Source organism: Camelus dromedarius, chromosome X, assembly GCF_036321535.1.
Source record: "Camelus dromedarius isolate mCamDro1 chromosome X, mCamDro1.pat, whole genome shotgun sequence".
NCBI lineage: Eukaryota > Metazoa > Chordata > Mammalia > Artiodactyla > Camelidae > Camelus > Camelus dromedarius.
This window is the reverse complement of record NC_087472.1, coordinates 77,746,873-77,767,690: the sequence shown is the minus strand read 5'-3', so window position 1 is coordinate 77,767,690 and position 20,818 is coordinate 77,746,873. Positions and strand designations below refer to the sequence as shown.

Here is a 20,818-nt window from a genome sequence, read left to right as displayed (position 1 = left end):
TCTATTTAAGTGGAGGAAAGATTTGATGAATGAAATGTGCAAAATGCCCTGATGTTTCCTAGTTTATTTTAACAAAGACAGCTGACCCCAAACCACTCAAATGCTTATGGAGCCTGAAGTTTAGAAAATGCAGTGTGTTTTACAATTGTTGGACCTGGGTGATAGATGCATGAAAGTTCATTATATCAGTACTATTGTAAGTTTGAGGTTTTCCATAATAAATGTTCAAAAGAAAAGTGTTAGAGGTGTGGTTTGTTAGACCTCTCCATTGGTGTGGGAGGTGGGTAGCTGTCTAATGTTTCCTGCTGACCTGCCCCTGGTCCCCAAAGCCTTCTCCAAAGTTGCAGGCATTTCTACTCCAAGGGCCTCAAGAAACCCCAAACTGCTAGCTTCTACTTGACATCTGACATTCCTTGATATTTTCCAGATACTGGTCCCAGAACCCCTTCCTGCTTCTGCTCCCCAATCACAGTCCTCGGGACCCCTCTGGCTCCTCCAGGCCAAGGGACCATTCCTTTGCCCAGCACCAGAGGTCCTGCTTTATCTCCTGAAAAAGCCAGGATCTCTTAGAAACCTGTCTCCTTGTGGGTAAAATGGGGATAAAACGCATTAAATGAGTTAAGACGTGGGGAACACCCAGAACAGTGTCAGGTAGTTAGACATAGTCAATGTTAAGAAGAGTTTGTTATGTGTGCCAGATAATAATGGTAGGAAAACAATGGATGTGACAAATTTCTTTCCTTGGGAATCACGTTTTGGGGTCTATGGATGATCAAGTAATAAAGTGATGTGTAATGTAATGTTGGCATTAAGGAAAATAAAGCCAGGGGCATGGAGAGTGATGGGATGCGCCGTTTTACACAGGGTGGTTAGGGAAGATGACTCAGAGGAGGTGACCTTACAGCAGAGACTTGAAATTAGAAGAAGAATGGTAGGGGAATTGTTCCGCCACAGCGCTCTGGCCGCCTAGCACGTTTCCGCATAGGCGACGTAGGCAAGCTGATCTAAGTATTGGCAGAACGCCCTGTGATCCTTGGAACACAGAGCACGAGAGGCTTGTGAGGAACAGCTACAAGGCCATTTCTCGTTCACCTCCCTGTCTACCAAATAGGCTGTCATGAGACGATTTCTCATCTCCCGAGTTCCCAGTGAGGTATGAGGCTTTCTGTTACTTCTCTTCTCTGACTTAAGGTTATCAAACTGCTTAGCATATCCTAGCTCCTCGGCAACACGGTATCCTACTATCCATGCTGCAGTTATCTGGCCCCTTTTTGTTTCTGTGTTACCCTGCACGAGGGACATGAGCTGGCATCTGTGGCAACTCTTGCTTTTGCCGTCTAGGTAAGTAGCAAACACCTGAATGGAACGATGGCACATTTCTATACCAGCCAGATCTCTCAGCCTTCCCTTTCCATGACATCTGGAAGAGGAGAATTACAGGCAGAAGGAAAAGTAAGCAAGTGCAAAGGCCCTGGGGTGGGAGATTCCTTGGTGTATATGAGGAACAGCAAGAAGGTCAGTGCAGCGGGAGCATAGTGTGCAGGAGGGCCAGTGGCAGGAGGTGAGGCCAGAGAGGTGACGGGGCCTGGTCCCGTAGGGCCTCACTGGCCATGGGGATGACTTGGGCTTTTTCTCTGAGAGAGATGCAGCAGGGGTCTGAACAGAGGAGGGCTGTGGGCTGACTTGGGTTGTAACAGGACCCTCTGGCTGCTGTGAGGACAGACAGGGAGGCAACGAGGGCAGAAGCCATGAGAAGGCCACTGTCCTGGTCCAGATCAGCAATGGTGGTGGCAGCAGTGGACGTGGATTCTGGATAAATTCTGAAGGAATTGACAGGATCCGCTTGACAAATTAAACGAAGGGGGTGAGAGAGAAAGAAATTGTTCTGAATCCGCACTGGAGGACCTCATACAAAGTAATTCAGGAACTGATATTAAATAGTGTAGTGGTTATGAGCAAGGATTCTGGAGCCGGGTGGCCTGGGTGTAAATCTAACTCCATCGCCTACTTGCTACGTGGCCTTGGGCTGTTTACTTCGTGTCTTTGCTTCCATTTCCCAATCTGTGACATGGGATGATAATATTACCAACTTCATAGGGTGGTTGTGAGTATTAAAGAAGGTTTTCTCCGTAAAATGCTTTGAACAGTGCGTGGCACAGAGTGCTTGTCATTAGTAATATTACTGTAGGATGAGAAGTGTTTGAGTGCACAGAAGACAGTGTTCCAGATCTTGGGAACAGTTTGTGCAATTTTAAAAGGATGTGCAAGAAAGCCAGTGTGACTGGAACATAACCAGATAGAGTAAGAGCAACAAGGGACAAAGCTGGAGAGGAGGCCAAAGAAGCCGGCTTCTCCTCACAGCAGCTGGGAGCCGCTGTAGATTTCAGGGAGGATGTACCAGTGGAAATTGATTTGGGACTCGATGCAGGGGCCATACAGAGAGGTGAGAGAGGGATGGAGTACCGCTGTCAACACTGCTGACCGGTTACCAGGGGATGGTGGTTTCTGGTGTTCAGGATAAGAAAACCTAGTCCAGTTCTACTTCATGCCTGGGTCCAAATGCTAGCTCTGATATTTTCTGCATCTGTGGCCACGGGCAGTAAACCCCTCCAGGGTTCACTTTCCTTATCTTCAAAGTGGAGCTAAATGTCACACCTACCTCATTAGGGCTGTTGTGACAGTTCCATAAGATAGATGTAGTAAGAGCTCGATAAATGCAGGCTGTCACCAAAACCAGGTGAGGCTCATCCCAGGAAAGCAAGGGTGGCTTCACATTTGAAAAGCAGCTAGAGGTAGTTCAGTCTATTAGCAGGAAAAATGGGAACAATCAAGGGCCTTGCCCATTTTGCTATATCATCTGGGACTGAGGTACCAAACCTACAGTCTGGTCTTGCTCAGGCCCCTAGTCACTCACTGGTTAGATGGAATGGAGCTCTTAAGAGCAAAGTGACTCCAGTTCTAGCCCCGTGAAGTGATTTCTCCTCTGAATCAGTCACAGACTGGCCTCACTGGTCTTACCCAGTGTCCAGAGCTTTGTGTATCTGGTTCCCTTTCATTCAGTTTGCAGCTTAAATTTATTTCTCATCCCTCCCTCTCTTCCCTCACTGCTCAGAAACGCTAACCAAACTACTATTTTAATGATAGTGAATGTCCGTTTTTAAAATGATTGTATTTATCATGCATCTTTCCGGCTAGAATGGCAACTTCATGAGAGCAGGGGGCCATTTGTTTAGAGTTCCTGCTGTTTCTCCAGTGCCTGGCACCTAGTAGGGACTTGATAAATATTTGTTAGAAGGCTGGCTTGCTCTTGCAACTTGCTGGAGGCTGCTCAAGTGGTCTGTGAGGCTCTTCCCAAATGCAGGAATTGGGTTCTGACTCATGCCATGGAGAGTTGTCACCATTAAGGCTTTGGAGGGGGTGGGTAATAGCTCAGTGGTAAAGTGTGTGCTTAGCATGCACGAGGTCCTGGGTTCAATCCCCAGTACCCCCACTTAAAAAAAAAAACTTTGGGAATTGTGAGCGCTCTGGCTTCAGAGGCAAATGTTTTCCCACCAGGAAATGGTCAAATTTAAGTTATGATCTTGTGTTCCAACCCCCACTTGTCCCATTTAGGAAGAAACTTCAGAGATGAGATAAGTGAACAAGGACTCAGTATCTGCACACTAGTTAGTTACAACCTCAGCTCCAAGTGTCCTCCCATATCGCTCTCTGGCCTTGATTCTCAGCACACCCTTGTCACCCCAAGCCACCCAGGCTTTCCCTCGAATTATGCTTCTTTTAGTTCCTGAGGATGGGGCCCAATTTCAGGTTTCATTTCAGCCTGTGTTTGTAATGAAAAGCAGACACAGCCACTGTGGTTCAGTGCTCGCTTTTGCAGGTGTAAGCTCTGGGGGCCATATAGGCAGGAGGCACCATGAAGAAAGGAGTCCAAAAAAGACACTGCCCTTACCTGTTTCTGCCATCACTTAAGTTACTATTGTGATGTGGCTTTATCTTCAAACAGCTCTGGCTTACCTGTCTTTTCTATCCCAATCTGTTTTTGTTGTTCATTTGGCTAGGACCCTCAGCTGTCACTCTGACTGTAAAATAGCCCTAGATTCTGTGAGAGTGGGTGGAACTTGTGTCCCACATGGACTTGAGCGTTTTTAGATGTCATGATTGTAACCAAGGTCATTCACAACCTCCAGAAGCTGTTTCTGGTTACTTAATACATCCAGGCCTCCCCCAACCCCGACGTGTCATTCATGCACATAAATTCTGCCCCTTTCTCTCTAAGCTCCCAGCAAACTGAAAAGACCTTCTGTCATCAGCTTGTTGCTCAAAACCCATTTTTAATCCAATAAGAGTGTGTAAGTGTTTAAAACTAAAAATTGAAAAAAATGCAGAGGACAGAAATACAAGAGGTGGCTGTGGTCATTCTAATTCACATAATTTCTGCCCCAGATTTACCTCTGGCAGATGAATCTGTTATTGGGAAAAGTTTTTAAAACAACTAACAGTAGTCAGCATTTAGTGGATATTTCCTCTGTCCCAGATGCTAGTGTAAGCTTTACAAATATTAACTCATTGAGTCCTCACTCTAACTCTATGAGGCAGTTTTTTTTTTTTTTTCAGATGAGGCTGGGTCACAAAGGGGTTAAGTGACCTGCCCAAGACCACATAGCTCCTACTTGTCAGAGCCTGTGGCAGTGGCCAAGTTATACTGCCTTCTGAAAAGTACTGCTTCCTGGAACGACAGCAAATGTTCACACAGCAGGTGTCATTATGAACTCTTTCTATGCATTAATGGCTAATTCTTACTTATGACCACCCTCATTAGGTTGTTTTATCTAGTATCTTATATATAGCTGTATATGAATAAGGTTTTTAAAATAATTTTTGAAATTTTAACATGAATATTGTAAAAACAACAACAAAAAAACCAATTCAGGCAGTGAGACAGTAAATCTCCCTGGGACCCCTGACTCTCCTCTGATTTCTTCCCATCGTGTTTCTTTGGAAGCTGAATGGTGGGATGAGGGGCAGGGTTCTGTCCAGGGAGGATCAAGGTGAATGGGAAAGGCATTGATCATATCCTTTATGGCAAAAAAAGGAACTGGGAAATACAGTTGTTCCTTAGTGTCTGTGGGGGATTAGTCCCAGGACCTGCCGTGGATACCAAAATCCATGAGTGCTCAAATCCCATAATCGGTCCTCTGTATCTGTGGTTCTGCATCTGCAAATTCAACCAACCATGGGTGGTGTAGTACTGTAACAGTTATTGAAAAGAAAGAACCCTGTATAAGTGGACCTACACAGTTCAAACCTATGGTGTTCATGGGCCAACTGTAAACCCAGGGCTGGTTGGTCAGAAATAGGGGTCCAATTCAACAAAATGTCACCCTTGAACTTTCTGGGATTCAGATTTCCTCATCTGTAAAATGAGGATAGTAATGGGATCCACAACATTCAGTTATTAGGTTTCAGTGGATTAATACATGTAAGTCACCTTGAACAGTATCCAGTACATTGTCCAATAAATGTTAATGGTTTGTGCAGTGAAATAGTTTATCCTTTAGCAATCATGAAACACAAAAGGGGTCAATATCCTGAAAAGACACCCATAGCTTAGTTACATGAAGAAGGGAGATGTTAAGTCAGTACAATACAGTGTGGTCTATTTTTGTTAGAACACAAGGTTGCAATAGAGTTTTGGCTGTGTCTCTTTTCAGGTGGCTTTAAAAATATTGTCCAGATTATTGTATTTATTATAAAAATAGTGTGAAAAATAACAGTTTTGAGAATTGTGTCAGTTGATATTAAGATCCAGTAGGAAGCACTAAATACTATATATAAAATAGATAAACAAGTTTCTACTGTATAGCACAGGGAACTATATTCAATATCTTATAGTAACCTATAATGAAAAAGAATATGAAAACAAATATATGTATGTATATGTATGACTGAACTATTATGCTGTACACCAGAAATTGACACAACATTGTAAACTGACTATACTTCAATTAAAAAAAATCCAATAGGAAGCTACTAAACCTCGTATTCCAACCTTGTACGTTGTGTGTCCTGATCACATTAAGATGGAGAGATGCAGCTTCCTGTTGGAGTTGAAATAAGGATGATTCAGATAGCCTCCTGGGATCCAAACCCTAAAGCCTGTGTTGTGCCTAATTACGTCTTCTGCCTTTAGAGACTCATGCCCAGACCAAGCTTCCGGGGAGCATCCAAGCCCACCCACCCCACCCCACCACAGACACACAGAAAGGACTGTTCTCATCCCCGGGGTGTCTGAAGGTCCATCAGTCACCTAAGAACTGGAGAACTTTCTAGGGGCCTTCGCATGTGTGATGATTTTTCATTCTGCACTTCAAATCTTGCTTGGTTAAGATTGTGCTAAAAAAGCATCTTATACCACTCTAAAGAAAGTCATATTTCTGATTTTCAGTGAGTGATCTGCACACTCGCCCGTGTCCCTGTGGCTCCTGGACGTTGTTCATGTGTACACAAAAAGTGCTATTAGGGACTGGGGTGTATAGAATTTAAAAGGCGGAGCTTCCAGCCTTGTGCCAGAGGCCCTTAATGCGCCTGCGTGATTCTCCCACGCCCTAAGGATTCCTATCGATTTGCTCTGCGCTTGGCAGTTCTTCCTGGCAGCAGGCGGCCATCTTGCTTGGAACCAGAGAGAGGGAGAAGAGAGAAGGAAAGGGTGACACTGGTCTCAGGGCCGCCCCGGGAGCCTCAAGAGCCGGAGGCAGCCCCGGAGGTGGCCCCTGATCCCGGGCCCTGCTCTTGGCCCCGAGAAGGGAAGGCGGGGGGAGGTGGGGGCGAGCTGGGTGGGAATGCCAACAAGGATTGCTAGGCGGGGAGGAGGAGGGGCGTTGCTATGGCTACCTGGGAGGGGCGGGGTCAGGTCTGAATCGCGGCTGTGAGTCACCCGGGCACTGCCCGGGAAGGGCAGGGCTGGGGTGATGGCCATGCTAACAGCCGGGTGGGATTTCGCGACATCCTGGCATGGAGGGACTCAGTGTCTATGGCAATGATCGCCTGGCGGAAGGGGCGGAACTAGATCGCTTTAGTTGAGACGCTGACATTCCAAGCCCTTGTCCTGCAGGCTCCCGCGGGCGGACACGCCGGAAGAGGAGGCCGGGGAATGGCCGCGGTGTGGCAGCAGGTCTTAGCAGTAGACGCGAGGTGAGGCGTGGGGTCGGAGCTCGTGGGAGCGGAAGTTACTGTGGTGCATGCGCAATGGCGATAAGTGAGGCTGGGCGGAGAACTTGCCTTATGTGGCTGAGTGGGCTTGCCAGAGTTGAGCATGCGCAATAGCAGGGTGTGGGGGCTTGCCGGCGGTGAGAATGGCTGACCAAAGAGGGTCGTTAAAGAGCCTGCTAGGAAAATTCCGTCACCTATAGGCATGCGCAAAGAGGCTGTGTTACTGGAGCCTTTGGGAGGGGGTGATGGAGCCCAGGCTGGTGACATCCTGTTCCCCACCATTGCTTCCCAGACTGCTCTTACCACCATCACTTCCCCAGTCTGACTCAGTCGCCATCCTGTACTGACTCCCACCATTGTCCCACACTAATCTCCATCATCATGTCAGACTGGCTTCTCCTGTTGTTTACATTGACTTGGGCACCCCCTCCCAACTCCACCAAAGCTGCAGACGGCCTCCACGGTCCCCACACTGACCTCATTGCCCTGCCCATTAATGATGTAGACTCATCCTCATCACGGCACCAGAGGGACCCCCACCACCACTACTAATCACTTGCCATCCTAACCCTTCCCTGCCACACACCCCATTCTCCTTCCCTATCGCGTGAGTTGATTGGACTCCCTCTGTCCTGTGCCTGCTGCCCGCCTTGCCTCGTGCCATCGCAGGTACAACGCGTACCGCACACCAACGTTTCCACAGTTTCGGACGCAGTATATCCGACGGCGCAGCCAGCTACTGCGGGAGAATGCCAAGGCTGGGCACCCTCCAGCATTGCGTCGGCAGTACCTGAGGCTGCGTGGGCAGCTCCTAGGCCAGCGCTACGGGCCCCTATCTGAGCCAGGCAGTGCTCGTGCCTATAGCAACAGCATCGTCCGCAGCAGCCGCACCACCCTTGACCGCATGGAGGTGAGCTCCTCCTCCCCCACGCCTCCTGCGATACTAACCACCTTCCTTCATATCCATTCACTCAACAGACTTGTTAAGTGCCTGCTCTGTGCCAGGCACTATTCTAGGCTCTTAGGCTAAGCGGAGGGCAGAAAGAGATATCGTATGAGATAAATCAGTAAACAGGCAATAAACAAGATAAGTAGGTCAATAAACAGCAAGCCAGATAAACAGGTTAATAACTATCATGGCTTGTAGCAAGAAGTGCTAACATGGAAAAATTAAAGCAGACTTGGGGGATGAAACAGGACTGGTGGGACAGAGGGAAGCTCTTTTTGATGGGGGCAATCAGGGAAGGCCTCTCTGAGGAGGTGACAGTTGAGCTGAGACTTGAATGAGGCAAGAGACTAAGCTGAGTGTTTCTGGTGAAAGAGTGTTCATTCCTTGTTGAGAGAAGGTTTGTTGAGTATCTGCTGAGCAGGGCAAGGGCAGGAGCAGGGGAACTAGTGCAGAGGCTACCACAGGAGTCCAGGCAGTGGTGGGGGCAGTAGAAGGGGTGAGAGGGGATCTAGTTCTGGCTATATTTTGAAGACTCCAGACCTCATAGGTTCTTGAGGGCTGTTTTCAAGGTGTGTCCCCCTCCTTCTGTTTGCAGGACTTTGAGGATGATCCTCGGGCCCTGGGCGCCCGTGGGCATCGCCGTTCTGTTAGCCGAGGCTCCTACCAGCTGCAGGCACAGATGAACCGTGCAGTCTATGAGGACAGGTACGTACTAGGGGCAGCTGAGGGTGGGGTCTGTGAGGAGGTGGGGTGCCGTGGGGCAACAGCAGGCCCAACGCTAGTACCTACCTCCTCTCACCCCTCACTCCTGTTGGGGCCTAGGCCCCCCGGCAGTGTGGTGCCCACATCAGCGGCAGAAGCAAGTCGAGCCATGGCTGGGGACACATCGCTGAGCGAGAACTACGCCTTTGCGGGCATGTACCATGTTTTTGACCAGCACGTGGATGAGGCAGGTGAGCCAGTGGGTGGAGGGTCCATGCCACATGTTTGTCCAAACTGTGAGAGCCGCCCTGTCCATCCTTTTTGGGAACACAGAATCTTGAACCCACCTCCAACGGAGGAATTCCTATCCATCAAACCTTTCACAAACGTAAAAGCCCACTGCAAAATGATCTGTAAAGTCTTGGCTGCTTTGTCTACCATAAAGGGGCTCAGCAGCTTAAAAGGGCACTTTTCAGAAGGCTTCTGGGGTCCTAAGTCTCTCAGACAAGTTTAAAGCCTTTGCTGTAGAGAAATCCCCCTTGCAAAGTGGGTTTTGCACACCGCCAAGACCTTGGTAATTGTGGTTTTTTTCCAAATGTTTTTATTGAAGTGTATTTGATTTACAATGTAGTTTCAGGTGTACAGCAAAGCGATTTAGTTATACATATACATACATATATTTTTTTAGATTCTTTTCTGTTATAGCTTATTACAAGAAATTGAATATAGTTCCCTGTGCTATACAGTAGGTCCTTGTTCATTTATTTTATATATAGTAATGATGTGTGTCTGTTAATCCCAAATTCCTAATTTATCCCTCTCCCCACCCCTTTCCCCTTTGGTAACCATAGTTTGTTTTCTATGTCCATGAAGACCTTGGTAACCATAAAGCACTCACTGAGATGTAGAAGCCTTGTCAAGTTGCAGAAGTCATTTGTAATCCATAAAATATCTGCTAAGATTTAGGGAGCTTTTGGCAGAGGGTCTTCTGGGGTCCCAGCTCCCTTTCTCAGCCAAGGAAAGCCCTTTGCAGAGGCTACTGTACCTGGTGCAGTGGGTCCCGGTCCCCAGCTCACACATGAGACCTTCTATAGATGAAAGCACCCGGTGAGCATGCCGACTCTCACAAACAGCCTCTTGGCCTTGCAGTCCCCAGGGTGCGCTTCGCCAATGACGACCGGCACCGCCTGGCCTGCTGCTCGCTCGATGGTAGTATCTCCCTGTGCCAGCTGGTGCCCGCCCCGCCCACTGTGCTCCGCGTGCTGCGGGGCCACACCCGCGGTGTCTCCGACTTCGCCTGGTCTCTCTCCAATGACATCCTTGTGTCCACCTCGCTCGATGCCACCATGCGCATCTGGGCTTCTGAGGACGGCCGCTGTATCCGGGAGATCCCTGACCCCGACAGCGCCGAACTGCTCTGCTGCACCTTCCAGCCGGTCAACAACAACCTCACTGTGGTCAGGCTCCAGGGGGTCCATGCGCCAAGGGTGGGATGCCAGGCTAGGAGGGCTCTCACAGGGAGTCAGTATAAGGGGATCCCCTCTAGTCCATCGCTGCAGTCCTCATGTGGTCAGAGTCAGGGAAACAGGGCACAGCGGGGGTTGCTTGGTCTGGGATGGCCTCACTGTGGTAGACTCCAGGGGTTCGAGGGGTGGTCAGGGGATCGGGTCATGGTCCCATTAGCAGTAGTCCTACTGTTTTCCTACTGCAGAGGCTGTTGGTTGGGGAGCAGGATTACTAGTTGGAAACCTCGTCTTGTCTCAGTGGCAGCTTCACGGTGGTCCAACCCCTGGATAAAGAGAGTCAGAGGGCAGGGGACAGAAATGAAACGTCTGGCCTGGCCCTGAGCGGGGAGTAGGGGGAGCTGGCCAAGTGAGCTTGTGCTCTGGGGTCCTCTCAGCTACAGCAGCAGCTGCCGCCCCAGTATAGTCAAGGCTCCCAGAAGGGCCAGGCAGGCCCCCTTAGTCCTGGGAGCAGCTGGTCTACTCCGGTCAGATTGCAAGAGAGGCTAGCTCAGAAGGATCACAGGCCTGGGCCACCTCACCTCCCGGCCCAGCCTCACTGTGATTAGAGTCTGATAGGGATCCACCAGCCCAATCAACAGCAGCCCCTCTGTGGTCAGACTCAAGGAGGGACTGGCTGGGAACAGGGTGATGGTATATGGGTCTCACCCACAGGTAGGGAATGCCAAGCACAACGTGCATGTCATGAACATCTCCACGGGCAAGAAGGTGAAGGGTGGCTCTAGCAAGCTGACAGGCCGAGTCCTTGCTCTGTCCTTTGATGCCCCTGGCCGGCTGCTCTGGGCGGGCGATGACCGCGGCAGTGTTTTCTCCTTTCTCTTCGACATGGCCACAGGTAGGCAGGTCCAAGGCCGGCATCAGGGCGCTTGCGCACACCCCACCCAGTACGGAGCTCCCGCCCTTACCTCTGCCTCCCCTCCCTCCCTCTGCCGCCACAGGGAAGCTGACCAAAGCCAAGCGTCTGGTGGTGCACGAGGGCAGCCCGGTGACCAGCATCTCCGCCCGCTCTTGGGTCAGCCGCGAGGCCCGGGACCCCTCACTGCTCATCAACGCTTGCCTCAACAAGCTGCTGCTCTATAGGTGGGTCTCCCTTCTGGGCCGCCTGGAGATTGGGGGGCCTGCCGTGTCCATCAGACCGGGACGAGAGCCCCATCTCCCCAGCAGACTAAGCGGTGGAGGTTAATTTCACTGAGCAGAAGTCTGGTCTCCTAATAATAATACTAGTAGTAGTAGTAATAGTAATAATGGCAATAATAATAATAACATGAGAATTGTGATAGCAATAGGAGCAGTAGGGGGGAGGGTATAGCTCAGTGGTAGAGTGCCTGCAGAGTATTCATGAGGTCCTGGGTTCAATCCGCAGTACCTCCATTAAATAAATAAATAAATAGATAAATCTAATTACCTCCCTCCCACAAAAAATAAAATAAAAATAGGAGCAGTAATAATAACACAGTAATAGCAGTTGCTAGCACATACGTAACGCTTCCTGGGGCCAGGCTCTGTTCAGAGCACCTTTATACGTAGCACCTCATTTAATTGTCACAACAACCCTGAGAGGTGGGTGCTGTCATCATGTCCATTTTACAGATGAGCAAACTGAGCCATGAAATAGACTAGAGCCCCCCTTAGAGCAGGGACCTGCTTTTCTTCCTTTTTTTTCTTTTAAGCAGGGAGTTTACTATCCCTACTCACTTACACATCATGTTACCAAAATGCAGTTCTCAGCCAGGGCAGCCCGCAGGAATGCTTTTCTCCCCAGGTGCTGCCTGTGGAAATGCCGCAGGTCACCTGCAGCAGCTTGGCTTCATCGCTTTGAATGGCCATGTGTGGTATTCCACAGTGCAGGGGTGCCATGGTTTGGCCAGCCGTTTTCTCTCTTTGTGCCCATCCTAATGCCCAGCTCTCTTAGGGACCCTGAGAAAGAGAAACTAGTGAATTAAACTGCAGAGGCTTCCCATTTCCATCAGCAGGTACCGCTTCCAAACCGTCAGTAAATCACACACCAGCCCACACTTCAGAGGTTTACACAGTCGTCTCAAAAGTGGATCTTATGAACCTTGCACAGGGGTGGGGACACAGACTGGCCCACCATTCGTCCCTCTCTGGGGCCAAGGCTGTGCCCTCACCTGCTCTCCTCCTCCTCTCAGGGTGGTGGACAACGAGGGGACCCTGCAGCTGAAGAGAAGCTTTCCCATTGAGCAGAGTTCGCACCCCGTACGCAGCATCTTCTGCCCCCTCATGTCCTTCCGCCAGGGGGCCTGTGTGGGTGAGTCCCTTGGGGTCGGGGCATCAAGGCGGTGGGGGGTTGGGTGGGGCATGGACCAGGGCTGGTGCTGATCCGGCTCAGATATGACACCCTGATGCCCTAACTTCCTGCACATTGAGAACTCTCTCGCCCCAGCAACCTCACATTTTGAACACAGATCCCCCCAACAGACCAGAAACCTCAGTCTGAGACACAGACCCCCTCCCCAACCCCCAAGGAGCTCAGAGACCTCACACTCTGGACACAGAGCCACAACAGCGAGGTGACCTCCCGTCTAGGGATGGTCCACCCCAGAGCCCCCCACCCCAGCCATGGGGCCTCACAACTTGGACACAAATCCCTCAACACCTCAAGACACCTTAGAGACTTCCCGTGCAGGGCACCCCACTGCCTCCCACAACACCCCCGATGGCCTCTCCTCTCACCCGGGCAGTGACGGGCAGCGAGGACATGTGCGTGCATTTCTTTGATGTGGAGCGGGCAGCCAAGGCCGCCGTCAACAAGCTGCAGGGCCACAGCGCACCCGTGCTGGACGTCAGCTTCAACTGTGACGAGAGCCTGCTGGCTTCCAGTGACGCCAGCGGCATGGTCATCGTCTGGAGGCGTGAGCAGAAGTAGACTTCCAGCCCTGCCACCATCCACCTTCCACCCACCTCCTGCCCCAGCCTTGTGTTTGTAAATAAAGTTCCTGTGGTTGTGCTGACGGCAGGCTCCCAGGTCCACTAGGGGTGGGATAGGGGAGAGGGCAGCTCTCAGACCCAAGATGGAACGGGGTTCCCCTTCTCATTCAGGCCTTCATGCATTGATTTATTCATTCATTCAGCAACCACTTATGAACGTCTATCATGTCAGAGGCACCACTTTGAGTGTTTCACACAGCCCTGCACTGGACAGACAATACTGAGCACCTACTGTGTGCTAGGAACTGTCCTAGGCACCAAAGGTACAGCTGTGGCCTAAACTGACAGAAATCCCTGCCCTCATGGGGCTTACGTTCTAGTGGGGGCAGGTAGATAATACAAATATATAATAGGTCAGCTAAAGATGAGTGTTGTGGGAAAAAAGCAAGGACAGGAGATAGAACTTCAGGGTTGGGGGACATTGGGCTCTTTTTGGTGTCGTGATCAGGGAAGACGTTTCTGACTGAGATTTAAACAGAGAACTGCACGAAGTGAGAGAGGGAGCCATAGCATAGCGGGGAGAAGAAAATTAGAGGCAGAGAAAAGGCAGTGCAAAGGTCCTGAGGCTGGAGTGTGCCAGAAGGGCCGCCGTAGAGGCCAATGTGGCTGGATCAGAGTTTGGTGGGAGATGAACTTGAACAGGCCTGATCCTGGAAGGCTTTGGGGGCTACAGTGAGAACTTAGGCTTTTTGGTTGAGTGAGGGGTGAGTCACCGGACCATTTTAAAGAGAGTAGGGATGTGATCTGACTTGGTTGGAAGAGGACCCCTCTGGGTACTGTGAAAAGAACAGCCTGGGGGTGGGGAGCGGGAGCAGGGGGGTCCGTCCAGAGACATGGAGGCAGGCCATGGTGGGGACTTGCACCAGGGCGGCAGCAGCGGAGGAGCTGAGGTAGGGACTGCTGGCTTCTAACCCAGTGCTTTCACCTGTTAGTCTGCAGGACTCTGCTAGCTCCTCAGGGAGGCCGAGGCCCAACACCTCTTTTCCACAAGCAGGGAGCAGGGGTGTTGAGGACTTAGAGCATCAGGCCAGTGGTGCAGAGCAACCAGAGGCCCTAAGGCTGAGGTGGCAGTTCGTGTTGGTGGGCGCAGGGGATGGAGAACCTCTCCACCGCAGAGAAACCCCAGCCACCCCTAGCTTTTCCCATGCCCACCCAGGGCCCAAATTCAGGGCCTGGAACAGCTCAGAGAGCGCAGAATAATGTTCAATATTTGACAGGCGCCCTAAGCATGGAGAGAAAATTTGGGTGTATAGACGGAGATGGAGAACCCAAATCCCTTGTCAGTGACCCGAGTCACCAGGAAATGTCAAGCTTGTCAGGACATCAAAGAGGCTCTTGCTTCAGCTGCTCCCTCCCCACCAGCTCCGTAGGCTGCCACGTCCAGAGGCTTCAGTGGGAAGTGTAGCTACCGTCTTGAGACCACAGGGTCAGTCCTCAGAGTCACAGCACCTCAGCTGGGCCCAACATTGCTGAGTTGCTGAACTACCACCAGCGGTCTTGTAGCGGGTGGAAAGTTACCTCTTGTTCATTCAAGCCACTATTACTGGACAGTGAGGTTACTTGCAGCCAGAAGCGTTTCTACCTGGACCTTCCATCTGACAAGACCTTAAGGTAAATGGTGATGCAATAGGGACATCAGAGATCTGGACTGTTCATGGTCAAGATCACGTATGTATGTGTGTCAGAGGTTCCCCAGGACCACCCAGACTCGATGTTTTGCGAGGAGGACTCTCAGTATCAGCATATGGTTGTATACACGGCTGATAAGGGGTTAAGTCCAGGGGAGACCAGGCACAAGCTTCCAAGGGTCCTCTCCCAGTGGAGTCGCACAGGATGCACCAAATTCCCCCAGTCCTGGGTACCGACAGCACATGTGACATGTTGCCAGCCAGGGAATCTCATTAGAGACTTAGCGCCCAAGGTTTCCACTGGGGGCTGGTCACGTAGGCAGCCCCTGCCTGGCAAATACCCAACTTCCAGGCTCCCTGAAGGAAAGCAGGAGTTCCGCATATACCACAGTGCTCACACAAACAGTCCAGGCACTGTCATCATTTAGAGAGTGGTGGGAGTCATCCCGGAATCGAAGTTTCCAGACGCCAGCCAAGGGCCTACCTTGATGCAGGCCTTTCCAAGGAGAGCGGTTCAGGTCTGCTGTGTTAACTCTTTTTCTGCACAGTATGCAACACCGAAAAGATGCTCGGTTTCAACTAAGGTCAGTGGGTGGGCAGGATCATCTGGGGGGACCCTTAGTTTTCTCTAACATCGTCTTCACACTTCGTCATGTTCTTTATTGCATCCGGATCCAAGACAGCTGATCATGGATGTTGTTATACACAATTTTGGGGGTTTCCTCCTTGTGAAATTTTGAGGTGGCAGAGTTGGCACTCTTTCTTTTTAATGTTAGTTACTACATTCTGCTTTAAATTCATCTTCATGATACTTTTTCTTGACTTACAACCCAAGGTGAAATAAAGAGCAAGTAATAAAAAATAAGCTTATTGGTCAAATTTGGGCCTCTGTTAACTTGTCTGTCATCACTGTGCCTCCAATTTGACATCAGCTCTGGAACTCTTGACCACACCACCATCAGTATGCCTCTGGTCTTACCTGGAACTGAAATTCTGGTGACTCTTTGATCCAACCTTGAATCTGGGCCTCTGGTTAAAATCTCATCATCACTGGTTTTCTGTTCTGACTGGGCCTTTTTTTGATTTTTTTTTTAATTGAAGTATAGCCAGTTTACGATGTGTCAATTTCTGCTGTACAGCATCGTGTTTCAGTCATGCATATACACACATATATTCCTTATCATATTCTTTTCACTATAGGTTACTACAAGATATTGAATGTAGTTCCCTGTGCTATACAGAAGAAACTTGTCGTTTATCTATTTTATACATAATAATTAGTATCTGCAAATCTCAAACTCCCAATTTATCCCTTCCCACCCACATTCCCCCCTGGTAACCATAGTTTATTTTCTATGTCTGTGAGTCTGTTTCCATTTTGTAAATAAGTTCATTTGTGTCTTTGTTGTTTTTTTTTTTTTTTTAAGATTCCACATATGAGTGATATCATGTGGTATTTTTCTTTCTCTTTCTGGCTTACTTCACTTAGAATGACGATCTCCAGGTCCATCCATGTTGCTTCAAATGGCACTATTTTATTCTTTTTAATGGCTGAGCACTATTCCATTGTATAAATACACCACAACTTCTTTATCCAGTCATCTGTTGATGGACATTTAGGTTGTTTCCATGTCTTGGCTATTGTAAATAGTGCTGCTATGAACATTGGGGTGCATGTTATCTTTTCAAATTAGAATTCTCTCTGGATATATGCCCAGGAGTGGGATTGCTGGATCATACAGTATGGCTCTTTTTGAACTCGAGTTATCAAGACATCTCTGGTCTGACTTCAAATTCAGACGCTGTTAGCTTTTACTCCATCAAGACGCCCTTTGATCTGAATTCTCATATGGGTGTCTCTTAACTAATCCAACATGACTGACTTCGCATCCAAGTAAAACCCAGAGCTTTTGTTAGCTATTCTACTGCGGGTGCCCCTCTGCCCTGACCTCAAACCCAGACCTCTATAAACGTTTCCACCATCATCGGCCCTCTGGTCTGACTAGGAATAGAGATTCCTGTTAACCATTCCAACATTAAGACCCTCTGATCTAATTTTGAGCTATTCCAGGACTCCAGCTTCTCTGGTTTGACCTCTATTAACAATTCCACCATCCGTGCCCTTCAGTCATATATATACATACATTCGTTTTCATATTCTTTTTCATTATAGGTTACTACAAGATACTGAATACAGTTCCCTGTGCTATACAGAGGAAATTTGGTTTTTTTAAGTATTTTATATATAGTAGTTAGTATTTGCACATCTTGTACTCCCAGTTTATCCCTTCTCACCCCCTTCCCTCCCAGTAACCATAAGTTTACTATGTGAGTTTCTATTAGATCTTGATTTGACTGCCCTAGGTCCATGTTTAAATTTTTAATTGAGGTATAATTGACATACAATATTATATTAGTTTCAGGTGTAAATATAATGAAATAGATAAAGATTTGGTATTTGTATATATTGTGAAATAATTACCACAATAAGTCTAGTTAACACCCATCACCATATGTAGTTACAATTTTTTTTCCTGTGATGAGAACTCAAGATTTACTTTCATATATGAAATACAGTATTATTAACTATAGTTGCCATGCTGTACATTAAATCCCCATGACTTATTTATTTTATAAATGGAAGTTTGTACCTTTTTTTGATGCCCTTCACCCATTAAAAAAATTTTTTTTTCTTTTTTTGTGTGTGGGGGAAGGTAATTAGGTTTGTTTGTTTGTTTATTTGATGGAGGTACTGGGGATTGAACCCAGGACCTCGTGCATGCTAGGCATGCCCTCTACCACTGAGCTATATCCTTCCACCTGCCCTTCATCTGTTTCACCCCTACCCCCCAACCTCTGGCAACCACCAATCTGTTGTCTTTATCTATGAGCTTTTTCTTTTTCTCCCTAAGTCCATCTTCAGGTGCTTATTCAAAGGGAGAAGTCACTGATGGTCAAATTCCACCTCACTCAGCCTCATTGGAGAATAAAAAAGATGTGTACTGCCCAGTTAGTGAACCACAAGAAATCCTCTAGCTTAAAAAAAAATTTTCCAATGACCATAATCCCAGACCATGATGCAATAATGATTAGAAATTAGCACTCAATTATAAAAAAGAAGCCACCAAGCTCCTACTACCACACTGACTGAGGTGCAGGCTAGAATCTCTGAGGCTGTTTCCTCCATCTGTCCAGAGTGATGGTCGAGTTTCCTGACAGGCTTGATCTAGTCTTACTCATTCTTGCATCAGAGAGATTATTCATTCAAGTGCTAAGTATCATCGCTTTCAACTTTTCATTCTTGAGTGTTTCTTAAGCTAAAACAACCTGTTGGACACGATTCTTGAGCTACACAGCATGTTACACGTTTCAGGAGCTCCCTGAAACCTGACTTCCCAGATCCCAAAAAATACAGTCCATCTGCTGTTCTCTTGGGCTTTTTGATTTTTGCAATCCCCGCAGAACCAGATGGAAACGTGTTCTGAATAAAAACCCGCCCCAGGTTTTTGCCCTCCTTCCCACCTGTCTGGTTGTGTGGCCCTAAGTTTCATACTACCCAGCGCCAGTGAAGTTCACACAGCCACTTCCTGCCCCTTCTGCTTTGTGTCGCGTGCCTCCAACTTTCTCACGTGCGCTTGAAATAAATTGCCTCTCGACTAGTCAGACAGCGACATTTAGCTGATGAACAAGATAGCTATTCTACTCACCTGCTTTCCCCAAACTGGTGTAATTCCTGGCGGCTGCCAGGTTAAGTCCCTTGAGATCACTGGGACATTTTATTAGGCCTTTGCTGGACAGCCAGTGTCACAAGATGAGTTCTCTGAAAGCAGAACTTGAGATGGAGTCTGGGGTATGTTTGTTAGGGATGGGTTCCTGCGCAGGGAAGTGGGATGGGGAGGGGGCAGTAGAGTTGGGACACTGGCCCTACAAAGGCCCTGGGGGAGCTCTGGAGCCAGGGCTACCAGTCAGAGCGACCCCCATTGGGAGGAAACGCTGGGCACCATATCTCTGCCTGGCTCAGTCATCAGATGTGGGCTGGCCAGGCTGGGCTTGACCCCAGGAAGGTGGCTCTCAGCCACCCTGCAGAGCTGACGGCTGCAGCCAGCGTTTCCTTGAAAGGGGGTCTAGGTTGTGCACATCTGCACCTACCATTGCCAGGAGCAGCGCGAGGAGAGGGCTGTGAAAGAAACTGGCCAGGTAAAATCCTGGTTCCCCCCATTATTCAACCCTGAGCCAATCGCCTCCCCATGCTGTTCCTCAGTTTCCTCCGGACCCAGCTGAGGGTTGGGGAGTCAGTTCATTCATTCTTCTGACATTTATTACCTAAGTCTCTACAGCGTGGTAGGCACTGGGCCAGGACAGAGAACAAAACAGGTCAAACCTCTGCCCTCAGAAAACTGACATTCCCAATGACCCCTGAACTCCATCCAGTGACGCAGACTCAGAGCGGAGGTCATCCCTGGCCTTGCTTTTGATGATTGTGACGCACAGTGGGCACCATGGCCTCAATGCATTCTCAGACATGACTGGCGAGCATGGAAGCTGAGGAAATGATCAGCTGGGTCCACTTGATAACAGGAAGGAGGGCGCCACTGTGGGTTCTTGAGCAGGAGTGCAAAGAGATAAGCGGGGAGTTTTAAAAGGACTATTCCAGCAGCAGTCAATAACAAAAGTGCAGAAAAAAGACATTTTTACTGCATATCATCCTGCTCCTTGCAGGGGTCAAGTGAAGAAAAATAGACGCCGAGGCCAGGACACAGTGCCTGCCCAGCTGTGTGTTAAATGTTTCTTTTTGGCTTGTTGCAGCCAAATTATTGCCCATCGGTGGCAGCAATGATTAGGGATTTGGCTTTCTAATCTGACCATATGGTGACATCTATGAATGAATGAATGAATGAATGAATGAAGCTTGGGCAAGAAACCACAGGGTATCTGGTTTATTTGTCTGTACCTTTTGCAGCTCTTGTCCAGGGACTAACAGTGAAGAACGAAAACTTTAAGCTGTCTGTGTCTGTGTGCATGAGTGTGTCTGTTATTCAGTGTTTGGTGTGTGAGCGTGTAATGTTTTTCTAGCTCCGGAGGGCGTCAACAAATCAACTATTTTGCCGAGTCTCTTAAATTAAAAGAGCTGTGTTCTTGTTACCAAACCAAACTTGGGTCCACTCGCCAATGCGCAGTAAAGCCAATCTACTGACAGCAGGTTGTGGTCAAGGAAAGTGCAGTGTTTATTGCAGGGCGCCAAGCGAGGAGTCTAGGCAGCTAGTGCTTAAAAGGCCCGAACTCTCCCAAGGCTTTCAGGGAAAGTTTGGGTTTTTTTGGGGGGTGGGAGGGTGGTAATTAGGTTTATTTATTTTTTTAATGGAAGTACTGGGATTGAACCCAGGACCTCATGCATGCTAGGCATGCCCTCTACCACTGAGCTCCCCCAAGAAAGGTTTTTAAAAAAAGGTTGAGGGAGGCGGATTGTGGGGTATGTGGACATTTTTCTGATTGGTTGGTGGTGAGGTAATTGAGGGTCAACACCATCAACCTTCTGGTTCCACCTGGTCTGGGATCTGCGTGCTTGCGGGCAGCATACAGTTAACTTCCTCCACCTGGTGGGAATTTCAGTCTGCAAAACAGCTCAGAGGATATGGCTCAGTATATTATCTATAGCCCTTGTGGAGTAACTAAAGGTCCTTGACTTTGTTTAATGGCTAAACTGCTATTATTTTGCCTTGCTTGACTGTTTTCCTTTCTTTCTGCATTTTCTATATGGGTCATAGCTTTTGCTATTTGTCAGGTTAGAAATTAAAAATGAGAAAAATTTACACAGTTACTGATTCATTCAATGATAGCAATGATGAATGCATTACATG

The 20,818-nt window shown here is 48.6% G+C and overlaps 1 protein-coding gene across 4 annotated transcripts; it reads left to right on the top strand.

Annotated features, from left to right (window-relative positions):
- The first annotated feature begins 1,066 nt into the window (after positions 1–1,066).
- Positions 1,067–13,355, top strand: WDR13 (WD repeat domain 13). 4 transcript variants are annotated; one of them, XM_031445281.2, is made up of 10 exons: positions 1,067–1,153; positions 7,112–7,191; positions 7,879–8,119; positions 8,754–8,863; positions 8,981–9,111; positions 10,010–10,317; positions 11,038–11,218; positions 11,322–11,463; positions 12,534–12,652; positions 13,086–13,355. In XM_031445281.2, exons 1-10 carry the CDS (start codon positions 1,118–1,120, stop codon positions 13,268–13,270), a joined length of 1,533 nt encoding a protein of 510 aa, XP_031301141.2. In that variant the 5' UTR covers positions 1,067–1,117; the 3' UTR covers positions 13,271–13,355. The 4 variants fall into 4 exon arrangements, with proteins under 4 accessions (XP_031301141.2, XP_031301142.1, XP_031301144.1 ...); XM_031445282.2 differs by lacking the exon at positions 1,067–1,153 and adding an exon at positions 6,626–6,763; XM_031445284.2 differs by lacking the exon at positions 1,067–1,153 and adding an exon at positions 6,652–6,763 and having other exon boundaries at positions 7,913–8,119.
- Positions 13,356–20,818: the final 7,463 nt, after the last annotated feature.

Bases quoted from the DNA above. Each gene is read 5' to 3' on its own strand.
- WDR13 (XM_031445281.2), top strand. From the start codon at position 1,118: ATGAGACGATTTCTCATCTCCCGAGTTCCCAGTGAG. The intron at 8,120-8,753 runs GTGAGCTCCTCC...TTCTGTTTGCAG, and splicing joins CCACCCTTGACCGCATGGAG to GACTTTGAGGATGATCCTCG. The intron at 11,464-12,533 runs GTGGGTCTCCCT...TCCTCCTCTCAG, and splicing joins AACAAGCTGCTGCTCTATAG to GGTGGTGGACAACGAGGGGA.